Source organism: Strix uralensis, chromosome 1 (genome assembly GCF_047716275.1).
Source record: "Strix uralensis isolate ZFMK-TIS-50842 chromosome 1, bStrUra1, whole genome shotgun sequence".
Classification (NCBI taxonomy): Eukaryota; Metazoa; Chordata; class Aves; order Strigiformes; family Strigidae; genus Strix; species Strix uralensis.
Genome location: NC_133972.1, coordinates 147,602,826 through 147,630,779, shown reverse-complemented (window position 1 = coordinate 147,630,779; position 27,954 = coordinate 147,602,826). Strand labels below are relative to the sequence as shown.

At 38.5% G+C, this 27,954-nt stretch overlaps 1 protein-coding gene across 7 annotated transcripts in view; it reads left to right on the top strand.

The window, feature by feature from the left end:
- Nucleotides 1-27,954, top strand: part of RUNX1T1 (RUNX1 partner transcriptional co-repressor 1) — a 116,760-nt gene that overhangs the window by 84,684 nt on the left and 4,122 nt on the right. For all 7 annotated transcript variants that reach the window (XM_074884353.1, XM_074884334.1, XM_074884375.1 and 4 more), the window contains 5 exons: nucleotides 1,072-1,322; nucleotides 2,558-2,643; nucleotides 3,277-3,478; nucleotides 12,645-12,713; nucleotides 18,679-18,869. In XM_074884353.1, the coding sequence (XP_074740454.1) occupies nucleotides 1,072-1,322; nucleotides 2,558-2,643; nucleotides 3,277-3,478; nucleotides 12,645-12,713; nucleotides 18,679-18,869 (799 nt within the window). The remainder of the gene's footprint in view (nucleotides 1-1,071; nucleotides 1,323-2,557; nucleotides 2,644-3,276; nucleotides 3,479-12,644; nucleotides 12,714-18,678; nucleotides 18,870-27,954) is intronic.

Sequence of the window (27,954 nt, the reverse complement as noted above, 5' to 3'; positions counted from 1 at the left end):
AACCTTTCTCTTCAAAGCTAGTATTTCGTAGGTTTTGTTTATTCCAGTGGCAAAAAATCTGCACACTTCAGTGAAATGAAGCTTCCCTAAAAGGAGTTGTGAACCCATTTGAAGTAACTCTAGCCTTTCTTTTTTATTTTAATGGAAAATTAGTTCAGTGTGAGTTCCAGGTTCTCAGGCAGAGGTGCAAAGTAGAGACGTCTTTGGAAATGACACCTCTGTGAAGCTGATTATGAATTGAATTAATAAGTATCTATAACGTAAATAACAGCCCTTCTTCCTGATAACTCTTTAAAGTTGACTGAATATAGAACCCCTAAGAGTAATGGAGTGGGAAATCTTCAACGTTATCGAGGACACAAGTCTAACCACATCTTCCTCCAAAATTAATGATAGTCACAGCACCTTTGACCTAAATAGCCCAGAGGGTTCAAAAATCTCTGAGGGAAGCATTTCTCATCATCTAGAGTCATTCTTGCCCAAAGTCTCAGTGTGACACTGATGTTGATGGGAGCTCATCCTGGCATTACGTATAGCCGAGCTTCAGCACACTGACACACATTACCTTAAGACTGTATGCTACCCTGTTGAAAAAAACATATTTCTTTAACAGCAAATTTCCCCTAATTACTATATGCTATAGCACTACTGAAAGTAGGAATTTCTTGGCCTCTAGCTTCATGTATCAATTGATTGTTTCAGCTCTGCAATTACATGTGTATCCATCCCATCAGCTGGTGATTTCGGCAAAGGCTGCTTGCTCTTCAGCCCAGCTCTTTAAGCCGCTCCGCTGGAAGGCTCACCCTGATAGTATTTCTCAAGTTACAGGGATAGTTAGACAAGGTGAATGTGTCCTTTGTATATTTTGAATGAGCAGTGTTACGAAATGTTCTGCAACACCACACACTTGGAGCAAAGCGGAAGAACAGAAATGTTCTGCAGCACCACACACGTGGAGCAAAGTGGAAGAACAAGCTTTAGTTCCTGAAGCTGCACATGTAGATGGGGGTGTGTGCTCCCGAGCAGCTCTGCTCACTAAGTGAATTAAAGTTCCTTTGCTTTGTTTTTCAGAACCAAAGAAAATGGCTTTGACAGAGAGCCTTTGCACTCAGAGCATCCAAGCAAGCGGCCCTGCACTATTAGCCCAGGCCAGCGGTACAGTCCAAATAATGGCTTATCTTATCAGCCCAATGGTCTGCCTCATCCCACCCCACCTCCACCTCAGCATTATCGTTTGGATGATATGGCCATTGCCCACCACTACAGGGACTCATACAGACACCCCAATCACAGGGACCTCAGGGACAGAAACAGACCTATGGGTAAGGCATGTTGACTTTCTGCATTGTTTTCTTAGGTTTTTCTTTTCCTTGTAATTATATTCTGTATTGTGAATGTTTGGGTTTTTTTCTTATTAAATCTACCTGCCATTCAGATGTAGCCTTTATAGCTCTTTGTCCGTCTAGCTGCTTCTAATAGCCTTATTTCACATTTATATTTGTAAAAGTGGATTGAATTGTGTCTTTGCTACACTCTAAAGCAAGAGAGCCAGAAGGAGGAGGAACCCGTGCTTTCACAGCTGCGTACATGACATGGACACTCAGGTATCTGGCAGGCAAGGATAGGTAGAGCCTTTTATTTTTCTTCTAATGCCACATTTCTGACAATAACAACACTGATGTAGCTTGATTTCAGCTTAGACTAGAGGAAAGTTACTAGCCTTTGGAGAATTGTTACATGTGTGACAGTGTGGGGATGTCTGCAGAGGATGCGAACAGCAGAAGCTCCAACCACACCCCACACAGCACGTTTTGGTTTAAAGGGATGTCTGATGCTCTTGGATTTGCCTGGCTTCCTTCACATCTGCACTTATTCTTCCTTGTTTTAAACAAATCTTCAATAAAAGAGGAACATTTACAAATATTCAGCATCTGTATAGAAGAGGCTAAACAAAGAGCAAGTGTCGGTTCCTCTTGAGTGTTGATAATAAATACTGGCTTGGTTGTATCATGTTGTCAGCTGCTCTGATATATGTGCTACATTTTAACCACATGTTGTTTAAACATCTGTGAAGGGATGAACCCTTAATGATGCTCTGTTGACATGGTAGTAATTACTGCATTTAGCAAAATAACATTGAGTTTATACTAATATTTTTTCAACTCTGAAGTACAGCTAGTATTCAATATATTGAGTAACCAAATAATTGTCTTTCTGACTTCTTCAAGTAGTGCAAATGAAAAAAATATATATTGTATTCTATGTTATATATTATAATTTTATATAGTCAGAAAGGGTTAGTTCCATTTTTGAGAGGTCATCTTGCAACCTACAGAACTTGTGGAATTGAAGACATTAAATTGAATAAAACAGTAGCATCTTGTGTGGGGAGAAGTGCTAAAAAGAACGTAGAGCAAAGTTTCTAAGCATCCATTTATTTTTGTGGTGGCATTTCTGATACTAGACTAGGTAATGTATGATATATTTGTCTCATAGGTTCTTTCCCCCACCCTGAGGACTCCTAGCATGGTAAACATTATTTGCTCCTTTTTGGCAGGGTTGCATGGCACACGTCAAGAAGAAATGATTGATCACAGGCTAACAGACAGAGAATGGGCAGAAGAGTGGAAACACCTTGACCATGTAAGGGCTAAATGTACTCTTATGTATAATTGTTTGAAAGTAGCCTTCTAGGATAGGAATTTTAAATTTTTCTTTAAAAAAAAAAAATCTCAATTCCAGGACAAGTTTTGAAAGCATTGGTGATTAAATCAGAAGGCTTGTTGTTCCCTATTAGGTAACTCATACCAGGCCTTGCTGTTAAGTGCCTACTGCAGTATCCTAATTATTACAGGCTGCCAAAAGGGGAATGGACTCTGATCTATAAACCCTGAATCTGGGACACATTGGATTTGTTCTTTGAATTTATTAGCTCTTATAACATTTGTAGGCATTAGTTCTGGACCAGATCTCCTGGCCTCTGTGGTGCCATGTGATACTAGTGGTGGGACTACAGTCTGTTCAGTTTCTTCCTCCTTCTCCTTGTCTTCACCCTTTCCCCCAGAAATCCATATCTGTACGGTTTAGGATCACCAGTTAAACAGGAACAGATTGTCATTCTTAAGACTAGAATTTTTCAGCTGTATTTGAGATAACAGGGAGAGACTCCTTCATTATTAAAACTCAGGCACCCAGCACATTAACGTTTTCTTTATTTTTCTGTCAGTTTATGAATAAAATTTTTTGTTTCTTTGCTCCATCCATTGCTGTGAACAGCTGTTAAACTGTATAATGGACATGGTGGAAAAAACTAGGCGATCTCTCACTGTACTACGGCGATGTCAAGAAGCAGACCGCGAGGAGCTTAATTACTGGATACGGCGGTACAGTGATGCAGAAGATTTAAAAAAAGGCAGTAACAGCAGCAGTAGTCATTCCAGACAGCAGAGTCCAGTGAATCCAGATCCAGTTACATTAGGTACAGTATCCTCATTAAAAATTGTTTACCAGTCCTCTTTCAGCTCATCTAAGTGCTCGGTGAAGTTCGTATTTGTTCTTCTGATTCTTCTTCTGTGATAGTGATGAAATAGTCTCTGCCGACTACTGAATTAACTGTAACTGTTATGCCCTAGTAGTCATGTTTACGTGTGGAATGGCTTGGGTTTTTAGGTGATGCTTGGTAATTTGCTTTCCATTCAGCAATGTCTGAGAGTGGTGGGGTGGGAGGACAGATTGTCATGTAGGTATGGCAGAGCAGTGAGATGTGCACTGACTCTCCATCCCTTCCATCTCCCTCCCTTACCTGCTTGATTAAGGACATCTGTAGGCACTTCTGGATTGTTAGCACTGTGAAATCAAGGGCTTTCACCTTCTCGAATCAAATGACTTAACTTGGAAGTTGTCTTTCTAAGGAAATGAAGGGAGATAAAAAGATATGGACACTTCTTAGATGTACTTGGTTTCCTTATAAGAAAGAAATATCTGGGATGCCCACAGCCATGCACAGATGATTCTCCTAGGTCTGTGTCCACCACTGCAGCTCACATAGATGTGTCTGAGATAGTTTGGGTACTGCTCAGTGTGTAGTTACATGGAACTGCTCAAAGCTTGGCTCAGTCTGCAAAGCCCACTTATAAGGAGCAGACCAAGCAGGTGAACTTTCACCCCCTGCAGACCTTCACAGTCACAATCGCACAATACCTCACACAACTACTCCAAGATGACTGCATAGCAAGCTTTTACTTTGTGAGCATGGTGTGGTAAAGAAACATCTTGGTGATACCTTTTTATTGTTCTCTGCTCCTTTGAAAAGAACAGCAAACTATGATTGCTTGTCTAATATTTATCTTCAAAAAATAAATTGTCCATATCGGATGCCTCTACTCAAAATCATCATTAGTAGAATTGAAATTATATTTTATTTAAAGCTGCGTTTTTCTTTTGCCCTTAAGAATAACTCATTAAATCTAAACTTACTTAATTGCAAATAGAAAAACAGGAAAACAAATCTAAGGCCCTCTCCATCTTCCTTTTGGTAAATCTCTAGAGTTATCACTGTAACATTTAGTGCCTCTTGATAACAAACAAACCTTTTTTTTTACGTGTGTCAAATGATCTGAGTCAATAGCTCTATAAATTAGCTTCAGTCAGTGAAAGAAAGGGCTATTGAAATGCTGTTCCCAACTTCACTAATAAGACTAGTCCCTAGAGGAGCCCTTCTCAGAAAGAAGCATTCAGGTAATGGTTTCTATGAATAGTGTTAAATTTAATGTAAAGAAAGACTCATAAATACGGCATCTGAAATGTTGATCACATCTGCAGCTTCAGGAAGAACACTTGTGAGGAAGCCCCTAGATCAAAATTAGTGGCACCCTTCTCTATTAAATCTATGATGCAAAAAGAGCCAGGCCATGGTGCTTGTAAGTATAGTTAGTAGGTAAAAAAAAATGAAAGGAAATGGAGTTTTTATAATTTCCCCCAAGAAACTGGAACTCAAGACATTTATCACAACTTCATAGATAATAGTACAATCCAAGAAAAATAGTCATAACCACATCAACAGCAAAAAAAGATAAAATGAAGATCAAACCTGCAATTAGTTCCCAACATTATAATTCTGTCTTTGTCAAGATAAATTACTTGAAATGGCAAAGTCTGTTTGCTTAAAAAGACATTACATGACACATTTAGCATTGGACACACCACTCATGTCTTCAGTACTATGAGTATAACTGAACTGGTTGGAATGAGTCCATTTCGGTTTTAACATGTCCATTTTGGTTATTTGGCTTTAAAAACTACTTCCAAGAGTCATGGACACGAAACTTGATTGCTTAAGTGATGTAGCTTCCATATCAATTGTAAATATTGCTAAGCAGTGCTTTTATGTCTGATATATAAGGCAGAAAATACTTCCTTTGGTGTCTATGGAAAGGTAATCCTTATATTTCCTCAAATCTGGTAGTAATCTAGTTAACAAAATGAAAACTCCTAACATTCAGTGGTATAATAAAATTGAAGCGGTGTCTGTGAGACTTGAGATGCTGTCCTGTTCAGGGCTTTTTATTTTAGTTTTGAAGTGGGGAGGAAGGGGTTGAAAAATTCCTCCAATATGTTAATTAAAGTGCCACAACATGTAAATATTGGGTTTTGCTGCAGGGATTCTAAATGTCAGTGATTCCCCTTTGTACTCTTTTTTTTTTTTTTTTTTTTAAATGAGGTAATCCACCCTTTAAATCCATCTTGTCATCTCCACTAGCAAGAGGAAAAAAAAGGGGGCCCTATGGCTACATTGTCTGTGCCTTTGTTTCTTTTTCTTTATGATTAAAATACCATCACTGAAGTGATAAGTTCTTGCTATAAACATTATGCCATGGTCTTCATAGATAGCTCTTGATGAAAAACTCTGAGCTGGAATTCTAGAATAGATAGTTTGAGTCCAAAAGAAATAGAAGAAAATTCTGGTCATCATTTAAAACCAGTAGATCTTTTTTCTGTCAGAAGATTTTTGTGCTTGTTTTAATTCGACAGCCATGTAAATCATGTTGAGCTTGACAGTCTGCAGTATCTGATCGATATTTTTCTGTTGGTATTTTTAATTAAGAAATCAAATGAAATATTTGATCATTCATTTTAATGCAGTGAAATTCAATACATGCATTAGCCAGCTACAACAGGTTACAAGCTCTCATTATTCTCTGAGAGTGTGTTGAAGGTAAGATGGGGTCCATTCTTTTCAGTCTGAATAATACATGTTTATGAAAGTCTGAAAATGACTCAGACTTTATATATATTCGTTTGATGAACTGTGATGGTCTGTGAAGTGAATAATACATCATCCGACTCCTCCATTTCTGCTGAAGAATTTCAGTACTACATACTGCAGCAGGACTGCAACTTTCATCCTAATAGTGAATAATTACACATATCAGACATTGTATACTGAAATACTCACAGTCGGATAAATTAAAGATGAGGGTTCTTCAACATTGTGGGTTATAAACAAGATCTATAACCTTATTGAGTGCAGCTGTGGCTCTAGATAAGTAATGTAGGAACACATCAGAAGCTCTGCGGCGATGTTGATACTTTGTGTCTGTTGACTTTATCTGAATGGAAATCTTACAAAATACAGTTTGAAATATCTAACTGAAAAGTGCCAATACCTGCAGGATTTGCCCCAGGAAGTCAGGATTCTCGGAAGTGTATGAATTTGTCAAAAACACATAGGTTAGCCATTTCTTAATACATTTGAAAATGTTAACTCTTTCAAAGCTAGTTTATATTTTATTGAAGGTTGTTCACCTTCGTACTTTCAGTGTTAGCCAGGGCATTCCTGCCAATACATGTCTGTTCATGCTGAGATTATAAAATCTTCCCAGTTCCATTTGCAGATAATCATAGAGTCATAGAATACCAGATTAGAAGGGACCTCATCTAATCCAACTTTCCTTGGCAAAAGCACAGTCTAGACAAGATGACCCAGCACCCTGTCCAGATGAATCTTAAAAGTGTCCTATGTTGGGGAATCCACCACTTCCCTGGGGAGATTATTCCAGTGGCTGATTGTTCTCATTGTGAAAAAATTTCCTCTTGTGTCCAGTCAGAATTTCCCCAGGAGAAATTTGTACACATTACCCCTTGTCTTTTGCAAGTGACTCCTTGTAAAAAAGGGAGTCTCCATCTCCTTTGTAGCCATCCTTTAAATACTGAAACAGGGTGATAAGGTCTCCCCTAAGCCTTCTTTTCTCAAGGCTGAACAAACCCAGTTCTTGCAACCTTTCCCCACATGGCAGGCTTCCCAGTCCTTTGATCACCTTTGTGGCGCTCCTCTGGACTCTCTCCAGCCTGTCCACATCATTTTTGCACAGCAGGGACCAAAACTGAGCACAGTATTCCAGGTGTGGCCTGACAAGTGCTGAGTAGAGTGGGATAATGACTTCTTTGTCTCTGCTGGTGATGCCCTTGTTGATGCAACCCAGCATCCCATTGGCTTTCATTGCCGCTGCAGCACACTGTTCACTCCTATGGAGCGTGTTGTCCACCAGGATCCCCAGGTCCCTTTCCACAGAGCTGCTCCCCAGCCGGGTAGATCCCAGCCTGTGCTGCACTCCTGGATTATGTTTTCCCGGGTGCAAGACCTGACACTTGTCCTTGTTGAACTTTATAAAGTTCTCATTAGCCCACTCTTCCAGCCTATCCAGGTCTTCCTGCAGGGTGGCTCTCCCTTCCAAAGTGTCCACTTCCCAGCACAGTTTGGTATCATCAGCAAACTTCATCAGGGTACAATAGATCCCATCATACAGATCACTTGTGAAGATATTAGTGTTGGGCCCCATGTCAATCCCAGGTAGACCCCACTTGTGACAGGCTGCCTGTTTGAAAAGGAGCTATTTCCCACCAACCTCTGGGTGCAGCCTGTCCTGTTCCCCGCCCACTGCACAGACCTCTTGTCTAGACTATAACGCATCATATTCTCTAGGAAATCAGCATTGCTGTAATATGCACGGTATTCTCAACATGAGCTAAGGGGGATGATGTGAATACCACACTAACATTTATAACTTGTAATTCTAGAATGTAAAGCCTCTGTAATACTGGTCACTGATGATATTAAGTATTGATCTTAATCCACTCACTGCACAGGAGGTTTGGGCTGGATTGTGGCATACTGAATTATATGCCATCAGATAGGGCTACAGCTGCAGAAACATTGCACGATTGTATTCTCAGTATTCAGTTCTGACTTGATCTTGGTTGAGGATGATTGAGTAATACAGTAGCTGTGTGGTTTTCCTTTTCTTATTCTTTTTAAATGAGAACACGCAATTTCGCATATGTTCAAGGAGTGTTGCAATAGCCACAGAAATTTAGTAGAGTGCAAAGAAGGGCAAGGATGTACATAAAAATACTTAAAACTCATGCCCCTGACAAGGTTAGCAAAGTAGTCTCATTCAGTATTACACTTTTTCGGATTTGTATCTACATGTTTCATTAATTGGAGTGGGACACTTTTGAGTTTGACTGTTATAAACAAGGCAGTAAATATTTGATACTTGTTCCTCTGAGAAGTTTTTTCTTGTCTGTCCCATGTAAGTGGTGTTACATTTCTTGTAGGGTAGAATGAAGCAAAGCTTGCATATGAAATATGAATGGCATATAAATGTATATAAAAGGACATATATATTTCATATATGAAATAATCTATAGCTCAAGGTTGCTTATATGACGCTTTTGTTATTTTTTAGCCCCAATGTTCACTATGGCATGTAGGGTATTGTTGTCACTGCCAGTATTTTCATAAACAGAATAAATTTTAAAAGATCCTCAAAAGATCAGCTGTTCATCTCCGTTTCTTAATATTTTGTTATTATAGACTTGGATGTCATTGACCAGTGATAAAAACTTCCATTCTTTTGTATTGTCAACCCATCTTCTGTTCCTTCTTTCCAAATATGGGTTAGGCTTTTTGAGACTTTTGAACATATCTTGTCCTTTTAAGTTTTTCTACTCTTGTTTTCTTTGGGTTTGGCCCTTTTATCATGTGAGAGTTCATATCCTTTATTTGGTCCTAGCTTTTTGTCTCAAGTTTCACTTCACAGACCCATATTTATTTTTGCTTTTACAACTCTCCACATCTCTCTATTTCAGTACATTCAGCACCTATTCTCTTTATCTTAAAACCACCAAAAATAAGCCATCTACAATATATTTCTACTCATTAGACTCCAGAAACCTGGTTGATCAATTAACTGGTGATGATTCTTATGGTTGAATACGTTCTTGAAATAAATACGCCAGGGCTCATATGGAACCCTGCACCATATTGTAACAATAGGAATTTTGGGGGGTGAATGTTTTCTTTCTTATTAAAAAAAATCCAGGATAGACTAAAAATAGTACTTTTTCTATATATTTTACAAAATAATATATTATGTTGTTCTCTACTCTTCAGTAGAATGAGAGGCTGAAACTGAGACCAGTTTTTGTGTCTGTTCCTCATGTGTATTCTTATGTTCCAGTCCAACATCTTTCTTGCTGAAAAGTGTATTTCACATTAAAATTGAAAATGTCAAAAAATTTATTTCAAAATCTATTTTATTTTTATGTCATTTAAGCTCTTCACAGACAAGTACTGATTACTCTCATGTGTATGTGCTTTTTATTTTCCTTGTTTGGCTTTTTCATCAGGTTCAGTAGGAATCAGACTGATTATCAGCAAATACTTTCTAACCACGCCTTGCCATGAATTTCAAGTAAATTCAGTAGTGTACCTCCCATTGTTCTGCATAATAACATTGTTTAATTTTCACCATTTAAACCCCTTTGTATTATGTCTGACCAGTAAAAGCTGTTATCCTTTTCTGTATGAGCTGTGTTATCACTTCAGGTTATTCCTGATTTTGTTTCATTTCATTCTGTTTCCTTCCAGGTAGAATTTACTGTGACTTCTAGGTGCTGCAGTTAGTCAATATAATGTGTTTTCCTCATTACGGCTTTTTGCAGTTTTGCGTTTGGTATTTCAGGGACTCCACTCAACTGTGTTACTTTTCGTTTGAGTTTGCTAGATGTCCAAGTTAATATCCTTTGTGTTTTAGTGAACAAGTCCTGTGATTCTTAATCTGGACATTTTAAATTGAATTCCGATTTTTAATCTGAATGTGTTACTTTACCTTAAAAATACAGTAATATAAGATATATCCTTTAGTCATGTCCTGTAGTTTAGCCCTGAAGATTGTTTTCATGGACTCATCACCACTGACTAAACAATAGCCATGCTAATAATATTTTTTTTTACTTGGGAAATATGGTTTTTATTATCTTCATAAGTGCTTCTTGTCTTTTCTTGTGTGCCATTCCAAACTATGGGAAAGTCTCTTACAAGCTCTTGATTTCATTCTTCTTGCAGAGGATCTCATTCCTCATGTAAATAATTTGTGGTTGGAATAAGAGCTTGATTGATGTTTATGTTTTGGAAATTTTAACAATTAGCTGGCAATCTGGTCATTTATGTCATTGAATTCCATTTTAGGAAAGTCATGTGTACCAAAAAAATCAGCTCCACGTCTCTTTTATTTGTAATACTAAGTACCATGGTAAAGGGCTTAAACCAAGGTTATGATCCCCTCGCCATGATGGTACCTTAAATAACAGCCAGGAAAAGTCAACATAGAGAACGAGACATGAATGCAACAAACCCCATGTTTTGCCACATTTGGAGTCTGGTTGGGTTTTTCCCTGCAGGTATTGCAGGAATTGCAAATAAAGAGTGTTTTAATTTTTTGCCTTTAGTTTTCCTGAGCTTTCAAGCAATGTTTGCTGCTGCCGCCTCTGTCCCTGACTGAACTGGCACTGTGCCTATAAGTCTAAAAGCCTCCAAGGGATGGGAAAAGTGTACACAATGATATTTGTTGTCTCCAGAATCCTATGAGCCAAGTGATACTGAGAATTTTCCCATTTTCAGCATCAGGTCTGCAGTCCTCTATCAAGTCAATTAAACCAATGTAAATAGTTAGCTGTTTTGCAGAATATTGCACACACCCACCCATCATTTTGTGCTTGAGAGGTGTGAAATTCTGCCTACAAAAATCCATTTTATTTTCATCCCATACTTTAGTGACAAACAGAAGAGCTGGGGAAATCCACTCAGCTGCCTGTCAGATGGGAAGATTCAGTCCACCCCGTCGGTGTCTGCAGATTCACGTGCTAGAAACTGCATCTGTGGAACAGTGCGCAGGGACTGGGATTCCCTATTCTCTGTGTAGCTGAAAGAGCCCCTGTCATTTCCACCTTTGTTAGCTGTCTGAAATACTAAATCTCATCTTTTAAATGTATTTAAGTTTCTGTAGCCTACTATATATACAGAGTACTGCATGCATATGTATGATGGTATAAAACAATTTGCAAAACCTAATGGTTCAACCTTTTTCTTAAAAATACTATACTACTTTTTGACCAAGTTAGCAAACGATAACTTTAAGATGCAAAAATGAATATATTTAGTAAAAATTAGTATTCAAAGAATGGCACATGTACTTTTGTTATGTTTCAGACTCAGTCATCAAAAAGGATGTTTAATTTCTAGCAACATTTCTAAAAAGATTCAAACCTTATCTTTAATGTAATAAATCAAGTTATTTTGGCAATTGAATTCTGTCACACGGGCAATAGGAATCATGGCAATGAACTTACCTTTATGTGGTTTTGGTTTTGCTTTCAATTTCTCCTCTATTACATTGAAAAATAGTTGATCGGTTTTTAAATTGTATTTGAAAAGAGCAGCTTTTAATCTCCTGAGAATCTGTATGCTAAATTTCAGGCCAAAGTGAATTTTCTTTCTGTATTGTCTGATCTTCCGTCTTTGAAGTCTGTGTGGAAGGGATTTTGCTGATTTCAGAGCTCTTAGGCTCAGGCCCAGAGGTTAAACCCTTTAAAAAAAGAGGAGTTGGGGGGAAAGAGTCGTCAAAATGTGATTGAAATATACGGGTGAAATACCAGCTTCAGCTCTAGTGAGGTTGTTTGGCAGCATATGTATTTAGGGGCTTAACCTAAAGTTAAATGTTCTGTTTTTCACTCGTGCAGCTACAGTTGCCAACATGGCCTCAGATATGGGAAAGCATAGCTCTGAACATAGAGAAACACCCCTTTCTTTTTCTGTGGACAGCTTATTTGATCACTGGAATGACATCTTGGCTTTTATCTCCGCTCCTCAGTAGCCATTCTGTTTTCACAGAGCAGAAGTGCCAATCCTGGACTGTTGCCCTCCTTCTTCTTCCTTTTCATAAACATAATGACAAAGGATGAAGCATGTCACTCCCTCAGTTGGCCTCGCAAAGCCAGCCTTAAAAGCATGGAAACTGTCATATAGAGTTGACTTGAAATGCTGTAAAATAAAAATAAAGCAAACTCGTCCCAGCTTGCCTTAAGATGAGACATTCAAGTCCTAAACATTGATCTGGTCCACGTAACATTCGTGAGCTACAGCCACAGCATCTGTTTTATTTTTAGTAAAGAAAAACTTCACGCGATTTTTTTGTCTCAGCAATAAGTAAAGGAAAAAGGTATTTCTCTAAGCCTTGTTCTCAAAAAGCAAGCATTGCTTATGATGCTCTTTCTTTTTCCCTCCACACCCCCTCCTCCTGCAGAATCACATCGGGAATTCCTTCACAGGCCTGCGTCTGGATACGTGCCAGAGGAGATCTGGAAGAAAGCTGGTAAGAACTGTTTAAAAACACCATCTTAGTCTTCTGGCAGCTGTATGCAGTTGTTAATGCACTGATGTGAGGAATAAAAAAAAAAAAAGGGCTTACTAGTAACAAGAAGAAATTGTGTTTAATAATCTTAAACTGTAACTGATCAGGACATGAAATCATCTTTATAATAGAAGCATCTGCTGCTATGGTTAGGGGATATCAGTAGTTCCATTAAGGCCCCTTATTTTCAGGGGTTATAATGGTTTCAGGCTGAAACTTGATATGCTAAAGTTTCAGTCTGTTAGCAATTTTTTAAAAAAAATTGGGATTTTTTTTTTTTTAGCTTCAAGATTCTTACCTAGTTAAGGTAAGAATTCCCAAAGGAGGGGAAAAAACCTAAGTATACTTGTTAAAGAAAAACTTTCAGCTATGCAGTGTAACCATTCTTAATTTTAAAAAGATCTTGTGCCTATCAGCCCCCAGTGAAGTCTGTGCTCATAAACCTGCAAAGTTTTCAATGAAGTAAGCAAGATCATGTCTCAGCCACTGCTCTGGATGGTTGCACGGGCATTGACAGCGTCTTCCCTGAGCTTGGAAAGCACCATGGGCAGATATTGTGGTTGTGCAGAGTTTTCTTCAACACTTTGAAACTCTGCCTGAGCACAGGAGTTTCCTGGCAAGGATCCCATTATGGTGCTGGAACTAAACCTTTGCTCTTTTGACATCGATATGAGCTTCCTTGTTTTCAGAGGGGCCAGGAAGTAGCTCTTGAACTTCAGCAAGGTAGTTAAGCTTCTATATGTACACTTATACACACACCCTGCTTTTGAACACCTGTATAACCATGAAGTCTACAGCAGCTGTCTGAGCAGGAGTTAATGATTAAATGGCAAATATGCTTTCTGATCAAATCTCCTGTAACTGCTTGCTGATTTTTGGTGTATTTTAAACTATATACAGAACATATGCGTAAACCGGTTATGCTGGCATATCATTTCATCAGACAAGAAGTTGTGGTTTTGGTGTGGTGTGGGTTTATCATGTAAAGTCTACATTTGTCAATATGTTAATATTTGTTGAGCTATGGTGTTTTCTATGAAAAATAACAAAATGATCTATGTATTTTTATTTTTTCCAAGGAAAGTATAGCCTTTGTAACTCAATGTCTAAAAGTATTTTTACAGTTTGTTTTGCTGTATTTATGTTAACATCTTAAATGAAAAATAAGAAAAAATATGCAGTCCCAGGAAATCTCAGTAAGAGGAGCATCATTCAATTGAATTTCAGGAACTTTATTCCTCTTTCAAAATCTAGGGTTTTATGTCATTTGTCATATCAGGTCATTTATGACTCCTAGATGCAGTACAATAAAAGAAAAACAGTTTCTTCATAAGCTAGCAACACAAGTTAATTGAGGTTATAGCTTGAGTAATAAAATTGGATGTGCATTCACATTGCATATATCCACAAATGGTGGTGTACAGGAGCTGTGACATGTCATCTTGTGAAACATGTATGTTATCAGTTCCTTTGAAACAGAAGTTTTCTGTTTGGTCCTATTTCCAGTCTCTATTTTCATGCTGATGTGAGTTTAAATCAGATTCCGTGTATTAACTGAGCATGCCTGTGAACTGGAGAATAAAACCAGTCTGACTCTCTACAGGATGCATACCTGTATCTGTTACTGAGAGTAGTAAAACATATGAAAACATACTGCTTCTCCTAAGTCATGGGCCTTCATTTTCAGGAGGGTGCACTGAAGTTGGAGGTCTCATAATCAAGGCAGTAAAGGTGCCATTCAGCTCTGTAAGAATAGGTCTCTAGTGCCATTTGAGATTGGGGTGCAACTGCCAGTCAAGAAGTCTGCAGATCTTTCACAATTAATTTCTGCTGTCTCAGTATGGACAGCTTGGTATTTGAAATGTCCATAAAGACCAATGTGTAGACAGCTGAATCAAGTTTAAAAGTCTGATTGGGATTCTGAATCCATTGAAGTGAAAGAATTTGGCATAAAAATGGTTAATAAGCAACCTCAAAAGCATGTGAAAAAGGGATTCACTTTAAAGGTTTGGAGACTGATAGACTCCAGCATAATTCTTGAACTATACCAAGGTAAGTACATGCTTTAGTGATTGTTGGAGCAAACACATAGTATGCAGCACCATGTGAATTAAAGCCACGTGAGCCCAATTCAGTTTCATACATGAGTAGAAAGGAGTCATCAGTGCCCTGATTCACCTCACTGAATTACGGATATGTAGATGAAGAGTCCAAGCCAAGTTCTTGGTGTCCCTCACAGTAGTCAAGAGAGAAAGGCAGGCATGTGAATAGGATCAGTCAGATCATAGGCTGGATGACTTGCTCTCTAGAAATAACTATTTCTCTGTATTAAATACTGAGGGGATCCCAGGCCCGCTGTGGTCTGCTGCCTTAGCTTCATTTTGTGTCATGAGGAAACTGTCTTCCAGCCACCCCCTATCACTTAGCAAAGCTTACTGTTCATGGCAGTTCAAATGGGAGCTCTGGAGTTACCAAACAGATGTGGAATGACCATACTTTGTCATACAAATACAATAAGGCCTCTGCTCCTTCTCCAGGGTAGTCCTGAGAAAGAGATGGTAAATTTTGGGGTATGAAGCTGAGATAACTCATGTCACCAACTGCAAATGGCCTTCTTTGCCAGGGTCAGCCTGAGAGTGAGATGATGCAAAATGTCGTGGTGGCATGGGACTGCACCCTTGCTCACCATCTTTCTTTTCTCATCATGTGGACTGAGCGTGCCCATGATGTGTGAGGGAGGTGACCAAGAGCTGGCTGGTGAATCATCATGTTGGGTTCTATACAGCAGTGAATGATGAGTTGAGTACCTCTCCTGAGTTGGCTTGAAGGACCTCTGATAACGCTGAGTAATGGCTATTCCACACAGGCTGTTTTCTTCCTGGAGCTTCTCTCATGAGTTAGAGCTACTCAAAGGGAAGGAAGATTTCAGTTGCATTCCTAAAATGACAGAGTGGATTTATGTCAAGAATGCTTAGCATTAGTGGGAAAATAGAGGATGCAGATACATGCATCTGAGATGCTTGTTTTTAAAAACTTCCAGATTTATGTTTTCTGATACTGGAATCTAATCACGCTTCCCTTCTCTGGAAATGCAGAGAAAGGAAATGCAAAGAAAGGAAGAGTGCTAGTGTCATTCTTGGTCTTCATAGCTCAGCATTGTCAAGGCAAATAAATCTTCACTGTCAGCTGTAACTCTTCCTGCACAGATAGTAAAGTTCTTGTTGCTACCTGAAACTATGAAACCTGCATTCTATGTCTATAAAATACCTGTAAGTAGTGGAAACACTTATTTTGAGAAGATGTGTAGAAATTCAGTGATAGGAAATTTTGTCTAGTTTATTTGTGTGTTCATGAGTTCATAATATATTGAAATAATGGTGGTGCATTGTGACAAAAAACCCAACATTTTTTAACTATTTGTTTTCACAGTTAGTATAGCACAACAGAAATTCTGTTGTCAAAGTTAATGGAAATACTGAAGTTCAAACCATGGTTTATGCCAATTAAAAAGTATCAGTCAGGCATATGGCCTTGCAATCACTGTTAACATCTTCACACTCTCAGAAGCTTTGCAAAAAAACTTACGCAATATAGAAATCGGAATATAAGGTTCAATTTCTATATTTAGACTGAAAACAAGTAGATTATGTAGGATGAAAAACTATAAAATTAGAAGCCTCTAAAATGTTGGGAGTATTGTGCTTCTGTTTACTATAATAGTTTAAACTGGCATTTCTAACTACTGCAAACACTTCAACGTAAAACTAAATTTATATGATGTAATGAAAGTGCATCATGCCATACAAAGATAATTTCTATTGGTAGCAAATATCAGCGAGACTACAGATTTTCTCAAAGAAATCCACTTTGTTAGTAACTGCAGTTCACAGACACAAAACGTCTGTATTTAAGTTGCCTCATTTTTATGAAAATGGTAATAAAATTACATCTGTATGTTTGCCTGTGTATATTTCTTTTCTCACGATCAGTGAATGTTTGCAGTTGGTAATAAATATTCAAGCACCTTGCAAATGTCCTACCAATTCCCTTTGCTGATCTGTGTGTGCCTGTGGGACTAGAATAGGAATGCATAATTTAAATATAAATTGCCTGATTTGCATATACAATTAGTCTAGCTGCAGTTTTGATCGTAAGCAAAAATTATTGTCCTGTATTGCCACTTACATAGAATTTTAATTCACCTTGAATATTCAAAGTAAATTAAGCCTTGGCTGTATGGTTGAAGGGTATGATTTTTGCCTCTCCCGAGGTTTTCCCCTAAACAACATTTATGATAGGGTAATATAAGGGCATATTTTCAGCCTCATAAAAATAAAGGCATAAGTTTTATCTCTAAATTCCCCCCAACAAACTTCAGTTGAAACATCTCTTGCAGACATGCACACACATAACACACACACACAGAGTAATAGAACTCTTCTTTCATTTTAATAAATTTTATTTTACTTAGTACATGGCTTAAAGTTAAGCCTTTATTTTAATTTGCTTAATAACTGAAAATGCAGACTTCGTGTAGTCCTTACTTGTTTTTTAAATAACAAGTGTAGAGCTATGAGACATAGCTCAAGAGAGTTATTGACTTAGTATCTGTACGTAAGAGTTAGGTCTATGTGTGTGTGTGTGCACACAAATACATGGGCTAAATGCATGGACTAAAACTCAAACCCGTAACACAATTGTAATACTTAGATTTTAATCTACAGTAAAACATTTTTATTAGAAATCTATGTTTTTAATTAAACAGAACATTTAATTAAGGTGGTTTTTAAGTGGATGAAACAATTAAGTGCAAACACTTGAATGAAACATGTCATAATTAGTTTTAATAGAGTGTTAATTGGTACTAGGTTTGCCAAGTTAATAATTACTGCTTATTAAATTTTCAATTAATCATTGTCATTTTGCTTTGAATAAAGATGAAAATTAGATAAACTAATGCAGGGGGAGGATGGTTTCCTTGTTAATTAGAGTAGTTAATTTAAAAAAAAAAAAGAAATTACTTGTTTTAGTTGTCAATTAAAAGACTGTTCATTAGTAAAATCTTTGTACTCTTCCTGCATCAAACCCAAATAACTAATTTGTGACAATCCATGTTTTCCGGAATAAAAGATATGATGCTAGTATATACAGAAGAAATGGCTCATACTGACTTAGTTATTTTACGAGAAGCATGAAGGTTTGAATTTAATGAAGCGGTGTGCCCCTGCCCAGTGTTAATTGTGCACTGAAGCCTTGCTCAAGAGCTCTGCGGAGCCAGGAAGTTGAGTCTTCACAGTGTAAACATGGGTTTGAAGGAGAGATCAAGAGGTCAGATGAATGTTCATAAACAAATTTTAATTTTGGCTCGTAAAATTATATGTCCAGGAAAAGATACTAGACCAGTGATTTAAAATTTTAAAATAAACTCTTGGGGTTTTTTTTTTTTAACTTCATGTATTTGTTCATTAACATATGGGGGAAAAATTGTAAATGATTATAAAACCTGTCTTAATTTCCAGAGCTTAAAGATACATTTTTGAAAAAAATCTGTAATATTATATATTTAATAATAATTTGTGCCAAACATACTAATAAATCCGGTGTGCTGCAAAACTAATTTTCCAAGTAAAATGTTCAAAAAGATTACAAAAATAACGCGCTAGAGATCTGAAATGTCTGTACTTAAAGAAGTACTGGCTGCGAATCAAAATAGCAAGAATCATCACAAGTGTTGGAGACTTTGGTGATGGAGAGGTAAGGAAGCACCTGGGTGGTCTTTGAAGAGTCTTGAGGAACTAGGTTCCTCTGTGTCCTACACAAAAGGAAGACTCTTAGTATAGAGTATCTGCTGCATTTCACGCATCAGTCCTACATAGCCCTGTGCCAAACGTCCTGTGCTGATGAGAATTTCTTCCCTCCTTTGTAGAAGAAGCTGTCAATGAAGTAAAGCGTCAGGCGATGGCCGAGTTGCAGAAGGCAGTGTCGGAGGCAGAGCGGAAAGCTCATGACATGATCACTTCAGAGAGAGCCAAGATGGAGCGCACTGTTGCCGAAGCCAAGCGCCAGGCTGCAGAGGATGCACTAGCTGTTATCAATCAGCAGGAGGATTCAAGCGAGGTAAGGTCTTCGCTGGGCAGGCATCACCTCTGGCTGCAAACCCTGGGTGTATCTGATCGAGCTTCAAGCTGACACAGGCTCTCCGTGTGACTTGGCAATTCAGTGCCCGCTATTAACTGTTTGCACAGTTGCTTTGGACGCATATTTCTAGCACATGCTGAGCTCCAAATTTTCTTGTCTATGTTGTAATGTGAGTCTAAAATAGCTAATGAACTTGAACTGTGTTCTCACCTTTTAACTGCTGTTCAGGGTTACGTATAATGAACACATTTCTGTTCTAATTTAGCTTTTCAGTAGCTTTATTTTAAAGCTCTTCAAACTACCAGATTGAATAGATAACAAGATTGCTTGATGGAAAATATTTCACACTGAAATCTAATTTAAACAAAGAAGTGATTCATTTAAGAGATTGTAGAGCAAGGTGGCTAAAAGCTTGTCTGGGGAAAGTGTTGTATGTAAAAGCGATTAGCAAAAGATGATGGTTCCTGTAGGACAGAATGTGAATGTGGATTTGCAAGTGTTTCCTTGTTTTGAATGTGTTGCTCTGGCTTCGGGGGAATATTGTGAGAGTTGAGGAGTGGGCAAACAGTGTTTGGAAGGAGGAAAAATAGACTGAAGGAGCAGCAAAGAGTAAAACAAGCATAAGTATGTTAAACCTTGATTTACTTTCAGACCTGAGAGTGGAGGCCTTGAATTGCTGTGGTACGGGACATCCAGCAGCATGACTAGCTGGAAGCTGGGAGTGAAAGAGCAGCGTGTGTTTGACCAGTACTGCAGCAATTAAATTTTATGTTCATTACAGAAAAACAATGTCCTAAGTTAAAACTGCCCTTAAAAACAGACATGACAAAGAAATTACATTGGTTAAAAGTTATTTGTGTATAATCTTAATCCCTCAAGGCCACTGAAATGAAAGAACATTACTGTCATGAAGTATTTATTGTTCTTGTTCCAAGATCTTGGATGTAGTAAACCCACTTTTGAATATAAATTCTAAATGTCAGGGAGTTGGAAAAAAGAGTAGATAGTGATACCTGTTGTGTGGGGACATATATTTGTGTATGCCCGTGTCAAAGCCCGTTTTCATTGTCTGAAGGGGCAGTGTTGTAGAAGAGTCACTTAAGTTGAAAGATGCAGATGAGCTAGCTGCAGCATGCTGAGAAAACTGGCAAAAATCACAAGCAGATAAGTCAGTGGCATGCTGCCGTATGCATCCCTAATTTGAGGGAGCGTAAGATTTTAATTCATACCAGGCTTCTCTGGAGATGAAAGACCATTGTGGGATCACTGAATGCCCAGAGTTTCTCCTTAATGTGTAGCAGATGAATAACAAGGAGACAAAAGGAATTGATTTTCAGCATCTGAAAGTTTCTCAGGAAGAAGGGGACTAGGGGAAGTGTATGTACCCTTTAAGTACTAACTGTTCCATTGTAGATTAAATGAGACATAAATTCAATTTATTGGCATTTTGTATCTGAGATACTCAAGGACATTTTTCCTTCACTGTGTTCATGGAAAGGGCATTTGTTTGACTTAGCATCATTAAGGAGCTGTCATTTTGTGTGTGTATATATACAAGAGACTACTATTGTTAAAACCAAAATCTCAAAGGTAAATAAATGCTTTTGAAGGAAACAGCAAATTAAATCTGTTTAGTGAACTGATATAGTGCAGGCAGGACAGAGGAAGTACTTAGGTGCCAATACATATAGCCCATTCTTCCACAAGAAGTGTGTATCCAAAGATATGTGTACAGAGTTTGTGTGCTGTAATTAACTCCTCAGCAATCATAGCTGTGGAAAAAACTGTGTAACAACAGACATCTTTACTTATTTCTTCAGCGGAATTGCTTACGAGGTTGTTCACTTCTTGGAAACAGGACTTTAAAGAAAGGCAAATAATTTTTTTAATTGCATTTTGATGAAATGTGGCTCATAGGGTTATAGATGTTCTCAGGGCTGTGCATCCTCAAGGAGGATACAAGCCTCCTGGACCTGGAAAGTCTCCAGTCTAGTGTCCTGGTCCTGCAGCTTTCACCCATGTGGTCATGAGTGGCACATCAGGGTGGCTGTTTTGAGGTGAAAAATGCTAGTTTTAGTAAACATGCAGAGAAAACTCAAGTTTGCTTAGTTTGTGTTTACAGGTGTGTGATCAATTGTGAAGGGAGATGACAGTGATACTTATTTGAGAGTTAGATGTGTCTGTTAGGTTTTTATAATTAGTTCCTCTTTGGCTTTTAATTATGCCAAACTCCAAACACTTAGGGCAATGCTTCTCACAATTACCTGTTAACACAGGCTGTCCTTTCTTTTGGATAACTCCTGTAAGAATGGACCAGACTTTGCCTTCGTCTTTGAAGATAGGAGATCAGTTTGCTAGTGTCTGAAAAGTGTTTCTTTGAAGATGAGACCTTGTGTTTATTGGAGTTGAGGAATAAAACTTCACATTTGCTTTGGTGTTCATTATCTCTTGATCTCTCTGTGATAGTCCCTCCTCATTTGTCTAGGTTATAAGTCTCCATAAACTTCTGTTTACAGCTTTCAACAGAACACTTCCAGCAACGCAGATTCCTCTGTACTAAAGGCACTGGAGTAAAATTTCCAGGGCTAGAATGTTTCCAGTTCCAAATATGAGAATGCTGAAGAGCAGCTTCTGCAGTCTTACAGGTCTAGAGGAAGGCTGAGCATCACTCCTCATTTCTTATCCTTGGCAGGACATTACGCCAGGGCCTGCAGGAGAGCTTAGTGTAGGCTGCTGTATAATCTCCATGCAGTTCTTGACAGAGAATATTTCTCCCACGGGTGTCATTTGTTCTTTTGGCTGTTGAAACTCTGAATGGAGATGGGAATTTGGCACCAGATTTCTAATGTATCAGATATAATTTTCATCAATATGGCCACTCCCTGTCTGTTGGCAAGGTTTCTCCCTTACAGCTCTTCATTTGTTATTCAGTGAAATGCAACCTGGACTTAGCTGAGGATTCTTGAAGCTGCTCTGGTGTGAGAACTTTGTGGCATGATTTTTATTGCAGTCTTCTCCAGAGCTCAAAATGATAGCTAGAACTAAGACTCCAGATTTTTATAATTATTATAGTTTTAAGATAATATGTAGTATCCTCATCCAAGATCTGTCAGAGGTCTCACAAAGAGAAGTAGATTGGTTTTTTGATTTTTGTTTTTGGTTGTTGGGTTTTTTGGGTTTTTTTTCTGGTTTTGTTTGGGCTTTTTTGTGTTTTGTTTTGCTTTGGTTTTAACCCAGAAGTAGAATGCCTAGGTGCAAGATTGGCTGCAAGAAAACAGTGAAGTTGGGCATGTTGAACTGACCAGGGCAAAATAAAGGGAGCTGATGACAGTGAGAGGACTAACAGGGGAGGTGTGATATTTGGAAGCATCTTGACTTTTTAAGAAGACTTTTAAGAATACTTTTTCAATATTTTGAGAATTACCACATTACATAGTATAGTTTTAATTTCTGACCCTGACCTGTTGAACTATTGTTCTTTGCTTATGTTCGAATTGTTAAATATAATTTAACTCGCAGTGCCACTGCTTCAGTGTCTGTACATTTATTTTCTAAAGATTTCTATAGTTTCTTGGCATAAGCCCTTGTGACTGACCAGGACATGTTCATTATTTTGTGTTTTTCTAATGAGGGATTGGTTGAAGACCAGCTAACAGAACACGCTGCTGTTGGAAAGCAAAAGGACAGGAGAAGGCCTACCTGACAGCATGACTGTTCCTGAACCACAAATTATTTCTTTACCAGTTCCTTACAGTTGCTTGCAAAAGATGACCCATTCATTAGTAGTTGACTTGGCTAAGTACCGAAACATGTGTGAGCAGCCTACTCTTTAATGACTGCCGTGCTTGCTTTGGCTGCAATGTACTGTTGTGCAAATCAATTTTAATAGGAAGGGTGAACAGCTTAGCAAAGAGACTGCCTGCCCAGATTGTAGTGGGGAGGGAAATCATCAAAACATCTGTCTTTCTGCTCTGGTATAAAATGCCACTGAAAAATCTGATGCTCGGTGTTCTTCCTCACTTTTGAGTAGGGTGGGGGCTGGGGACAGAGAAGGAACACAAATGTTTCAGTTCTCTCTACTTAAAGCAGATGCTGACATCTGCTCAGATAAAACAAGTATGTAACTGGTCCAACGCCGGTTTTAAGAGATGTGTAATGTTAGGGCTTGTTTATGTTTATATTGCAGCAGTTTATGTTGTATGTGAATATCACACTTACCTGACATTTTGAAGACAGCTGGGTTCAATCTCTGCTGTCCAATCCACTGAGACCACAACTGTGCCAGCAAACCTGACTCTGAGCATCAGATGCTGTGATTCAGGCCAGCCTAGTTTTCAGGCTGGTATTAAATTTAATACCTATGTCAGCTAATGTTTAATGTTTTTGGCTGCGTATCTCTTAGAAAATAACACATCATCCCATGCAGTGGTGGGTGGTACAGAGGCACCAGAGCCATGTGTTCTGCACAGGATCAGTCCAGATGTGATGTGGGCATTGGCACTGCTCCAGACTGCTAAGCTAAGCCTGGCTAGCCAGTTTGCACATCTCTTCTGTATGCTTCTCCGCACTTCTGTTTTCAGGATTTAGCTTCTCTCACGCTGACTTCTATGAACACAGATGTACTTCACACAATAAACAGTGACGTGGGGAAGCCTGGAGTGTTCAGTGATAGGTATAACTTTACTAGAAGCATCTAAAGGTTTGAATGTCTTCGTATGGAGCTCTGCATTTTGACGCAAAATGGGTATTTCCAAAGTACCAATGTGTTTCCCTTTTTAATGGGTCTTGGATAGCGTTTTTGTAAACAACTTTGCTGGTTTTTTTACACTGGTGTTCAGTGGCTCATACAGTCCTCATTTACGCCACTGTGGTTTCAGTGATTTCTAGATGTTCTTTTTCTTGTGGTTAACAGTGATAGAGTTTTGAATGCCATGGGCATTGCAGAACCGGGAAACATCTGGGTTCTTCATACCCAGCCATGCTTCCTTTCCTGGTAAACTGGGGAAACCCAGAATTTGTCAAAGATGACAGAGCAATGTTTGACACTGTATTGTGGCATTTCAGAGTTCATCATCTCTTTGACATGTCACAGTCCATTTGGGTTTTTTTTTCTTCTTTAAGCAAGCTCTACACTGAGTCTCAGCTGGAGGTGTCAGAGGAAAGCAAATACTCAATTGTGGTTGAATATTTCAAAGATGAAAGCAACGGGATGGGCAAAATTATTGACAAGTATGTGTCCTGGTACTGGAGACCACAGAAATGGAGACCATTTGTTTTTAAGAATTTTCATGATGGCAAACAGAAGTTTCTGAGTTCTGTTGGTTTGAAGATGGAAGCTTAAGTGCATGAGAATTAAGAGTCTGACCTAAGATAAGGCTCTGACCTAAGACTGATGTTCCTTGTCAGTTGAAAGAGGAGGATGAAATATGATCGGTGGCATAAATTTGGAGCGAGATTCCCATCTGGTGTAATTTAGCCCAATTTCATTGAATTAATCCATTTTCAAGGGAGTGAAGTTAAATTGAATTATGTAGTCTGAGAATCTGGCCTTTTGTATAACCTCAGTTTCACAGGAAAATCAATTCAGAGTTAAACTGTAATCCAGTCCTCCTCATAGTTTTAGCTACATCTGGAACTATAAAGCATGAGCTGGAAGTGCAGTGTAGTAGGTCACTACCTAAAGACAGAGAAGATAGACCAGGAGAGGCTTTGAGAGATCTGCTACTCCCTTTCCTAATGCATCGCCAACTCTAGCTGTATCATTCCTGTAAGATGCCTGCTTTTCATGTGCTTTAGTGATGGAGATTCTCAAGTGCCTCTAGGCAATTTGTGTCTGTCATTAAAATGATTTCTCATAACATCTCTTTCCAGTTTTTCTTGCAGGTGTTTGATCCCATTACTTCTCCTGTTCATCCATGCAGACATGGTCATTGCCTGTTTCACTGCAGTAGCCTCCAAGCTGTTTGGGTGCTACCATCCCCTCTCAGGCTACCGTCTCTCCTTAGGTTTAACAGTCTGAGTTCATTTAGTCTCTTCTCATAGCTTGTGTTTGTCTGAATTCTGATTATTCTGGCTGCCTTTCTCTGGGTTCTTTCCAAGTCTTATTTGTCTTACTTGATTCACTGTATCTAAAGTGCATTGTCCCAGCCTGGAAAGTTGGGTCTTGCCAGTGCTAGGAGATGGTGAGTCTTAAATCAACCATAAAGCAGTCCATAGTCCTGCTTATATGCCCTTGTATGATGATTGCCACCTTGTCATCAACATGACATTATGGTCCCCTGTTATCTGAGATGCTGTCTACACAGTTCGGCCAGGGTGCTCCATTTTACTGGCACCTGCTAGAGCTTTCCAAGAGGGAAAATATCTTCAGCACACTTAATCCCATAGTGAGCTCAAGCTCTGTCCATGATATCTGGATCAGCTGGAAATATGTGAGCAGGGGCATATGAAGCACACACAGCTCAGGCTACGAGTTGGCATCTCAGGCCTGGCTTTTCTTCAGCAGAATTCAGGCTCTGGAGCTATCAGCCAGCAGTGTGAACAGAACGCATCTGTTGCCAAAGATTGTGGTGCCCAAGCCTGATCTTTACTGCTGTTTTTCACTACTCATTTCACGTATGGGAAGGAGCAATGAATGGCCACAACAGTGAGGGCTTTGGACAGGGAGTTCCTCATGTCAAATTCAGCTACTATCGCAGTGTGAGCTCTGCATGGCATGTGTGCTTGTTTATGTTAATTTACACTGGAGTGATTTTTAAAAATGCAGTAAGTTGCATAAATGTGAGCTGTAAAATTTATTTTGAAATTCTTGTATTTTATGTGCATTTATTCCCACAATTACACTAAAGCTGTAATGACCTGTTAAATTAGAAATAATGTGTCCAATGGACAAAATCACATACCAGACAATGTAGGGCACATTAAGTAATCATGTAAGGAGCCAGCTTAGAGCTTTGTTACTTCATTAAAATCTTTCACTTATGTATCACTTTTCATGTTCTGTACAGGCTGATAGTTAATTGATGACTATCTTAATAAGAAGGTTGAACCAATACTGTTAGAATTAAACAACTGTTTTCTGATACCAATACAGATCTTGTGGTAAGATACTGAAATATCATACTGTGGCTCTGGTCACATCTGGAGACAGTTTTGTCTGTGCAGATAGGCCTTCCTCAAAAAGGGAAGCAAAATGAAGATTTCCCCAGAAGCTGGCCTATATTAACTAAACAGATACTTGAATAGAAAAAGTTTGACATCTTCATAATAATTCCAGCACAATTAAAGCACACACTTCAGTGTTGCAATCGGATCTGCACAAGGGAGGCATTCCTGCACCTGGGCAGATGCTGGCTGACTTCAGTGTTACTCCATGTGGGGAAAAGTGTCTTTTCAGAAAAGTCTGCATGGGGAGGTTTTGTACATGTGTATTTGTTTTCAGCTGAGGGAATAAAAGGAAATATTGGCCAAACCTAGGGCTGGCAATTTAGTTAGAAACAAATACTAGGAGGTCAGCAGGCATGGCAGTAGGTGGAAATTCTGTGCAAGCACAGTTGAAACAGAATTACACCATGTTTACCGATCACAGTGCAGACATCAAGCTGGCAAAATGAAACTTTCACAAGTACAATGTGACTGTTAAGAAATACTAGTATAGCAAAAGAAGGAGAATCCAGGTATATCACAATTTGTTCTCTTTCTGGTCAGTAGGATGAGACGTTGTATCTCTTTGAAATGCTAATACAAACTTGCCAGGTCATCTTGGTTTATGCGTAAATATGTCTGTGCATGCACTTGTTCATGTACGGTGTTCTAAATTACTTATAGTTATTTTTCATTGTGGAGATAAAAGGTCTTTTAAAGAAAAGATATTCAGGAATAGTACAGTTACCCATTTCCAGAGGTGGTTTTACCTCTCCAGCACTGGACAGAGTTTGAGCAAAATGAACCTGAAACAATGAATACTGAATCAAAACCAGGTGATGCCAGACAAGGAGTCTGAATTCCCGACATTTAACTAGCAAAAACATCTGTTTCTGTGTGTTGGTAATTTCACCTTTTTTTGAAAGTGTTTTTAAAGATGGGAACAATTTTATGAATTAAAAAAAAGTCCACAACACATGTATCTGCAATTACCTGGTTTAGTCTGTGTGTTTAATCAGTATGAATTGAGAATGCCATGTACATTTGATTTAAATCTCAAAGAGCAATCGAGCACTGGACAGTTACTCTTCCCCTATCTGCCAGTACATGCCTATGCCAAAAAAACCCACACCACCACCAAACAAACAAAACAGAAAAAAGTCAGAAAGGGAGAGGATGGAACTAACACACAGATACTTTCTAAAGAAACCACTTGACTCTGATTAAATGTCTTAATTTCATTAAAATATTGTTTTGGATTTGGGTCTTTGTTTGATTCCAAAATTGGGAATTTTTTTTTTTTATGTAGTTGAGGAATATCACTTAAAGATTGGCTGTGTTCCAGCATCCAGCTGGCATAGCTATAGAGTGAGTGAAAGTCAATAGCATACATATTCTGTAGTGGCTTCCCCATCCTGCCAAAGATTTAGGCTCCAGCTTATCTGTTCATTACCAGAAGTGCCACTGAGTCAAATGGTATTACTCACATGATAAAAATCGAAGTTTTCCTAGGGTAGCAAGTCTTACATTTGTGTTAGGTCTTCTTTTTCTCCCTTTCTTGTCTTGCATTAGCCCCTCTCCACTTTTGGAGAAAGCATTTTTTTTTTTGTGCGCATGTTTCATTATTTGTTTTAATAAATCTGACAGAAATGCTAGCTGAAATTTTACTGAAACTTTCTATTAGTCAGCATGCTTCTGGTAACTGGACATGAGGACACACTTGGAGTTTGTATCACTAGTACTAGCAAATAGCTGCTTTTGTTCTCAGTTTCTGAGGGACAGAGTCCCCCAGGTGACTGGAGCTGCTGTGGAACACATTCAGCTACCCAAGGTAGCACCTACTGATGCTTCAACCATAGTTAGGCAGAGGGTTGACTAGCAGTTCCCTGCCATCTGTTTTTAATATAAGATTTAGGACACT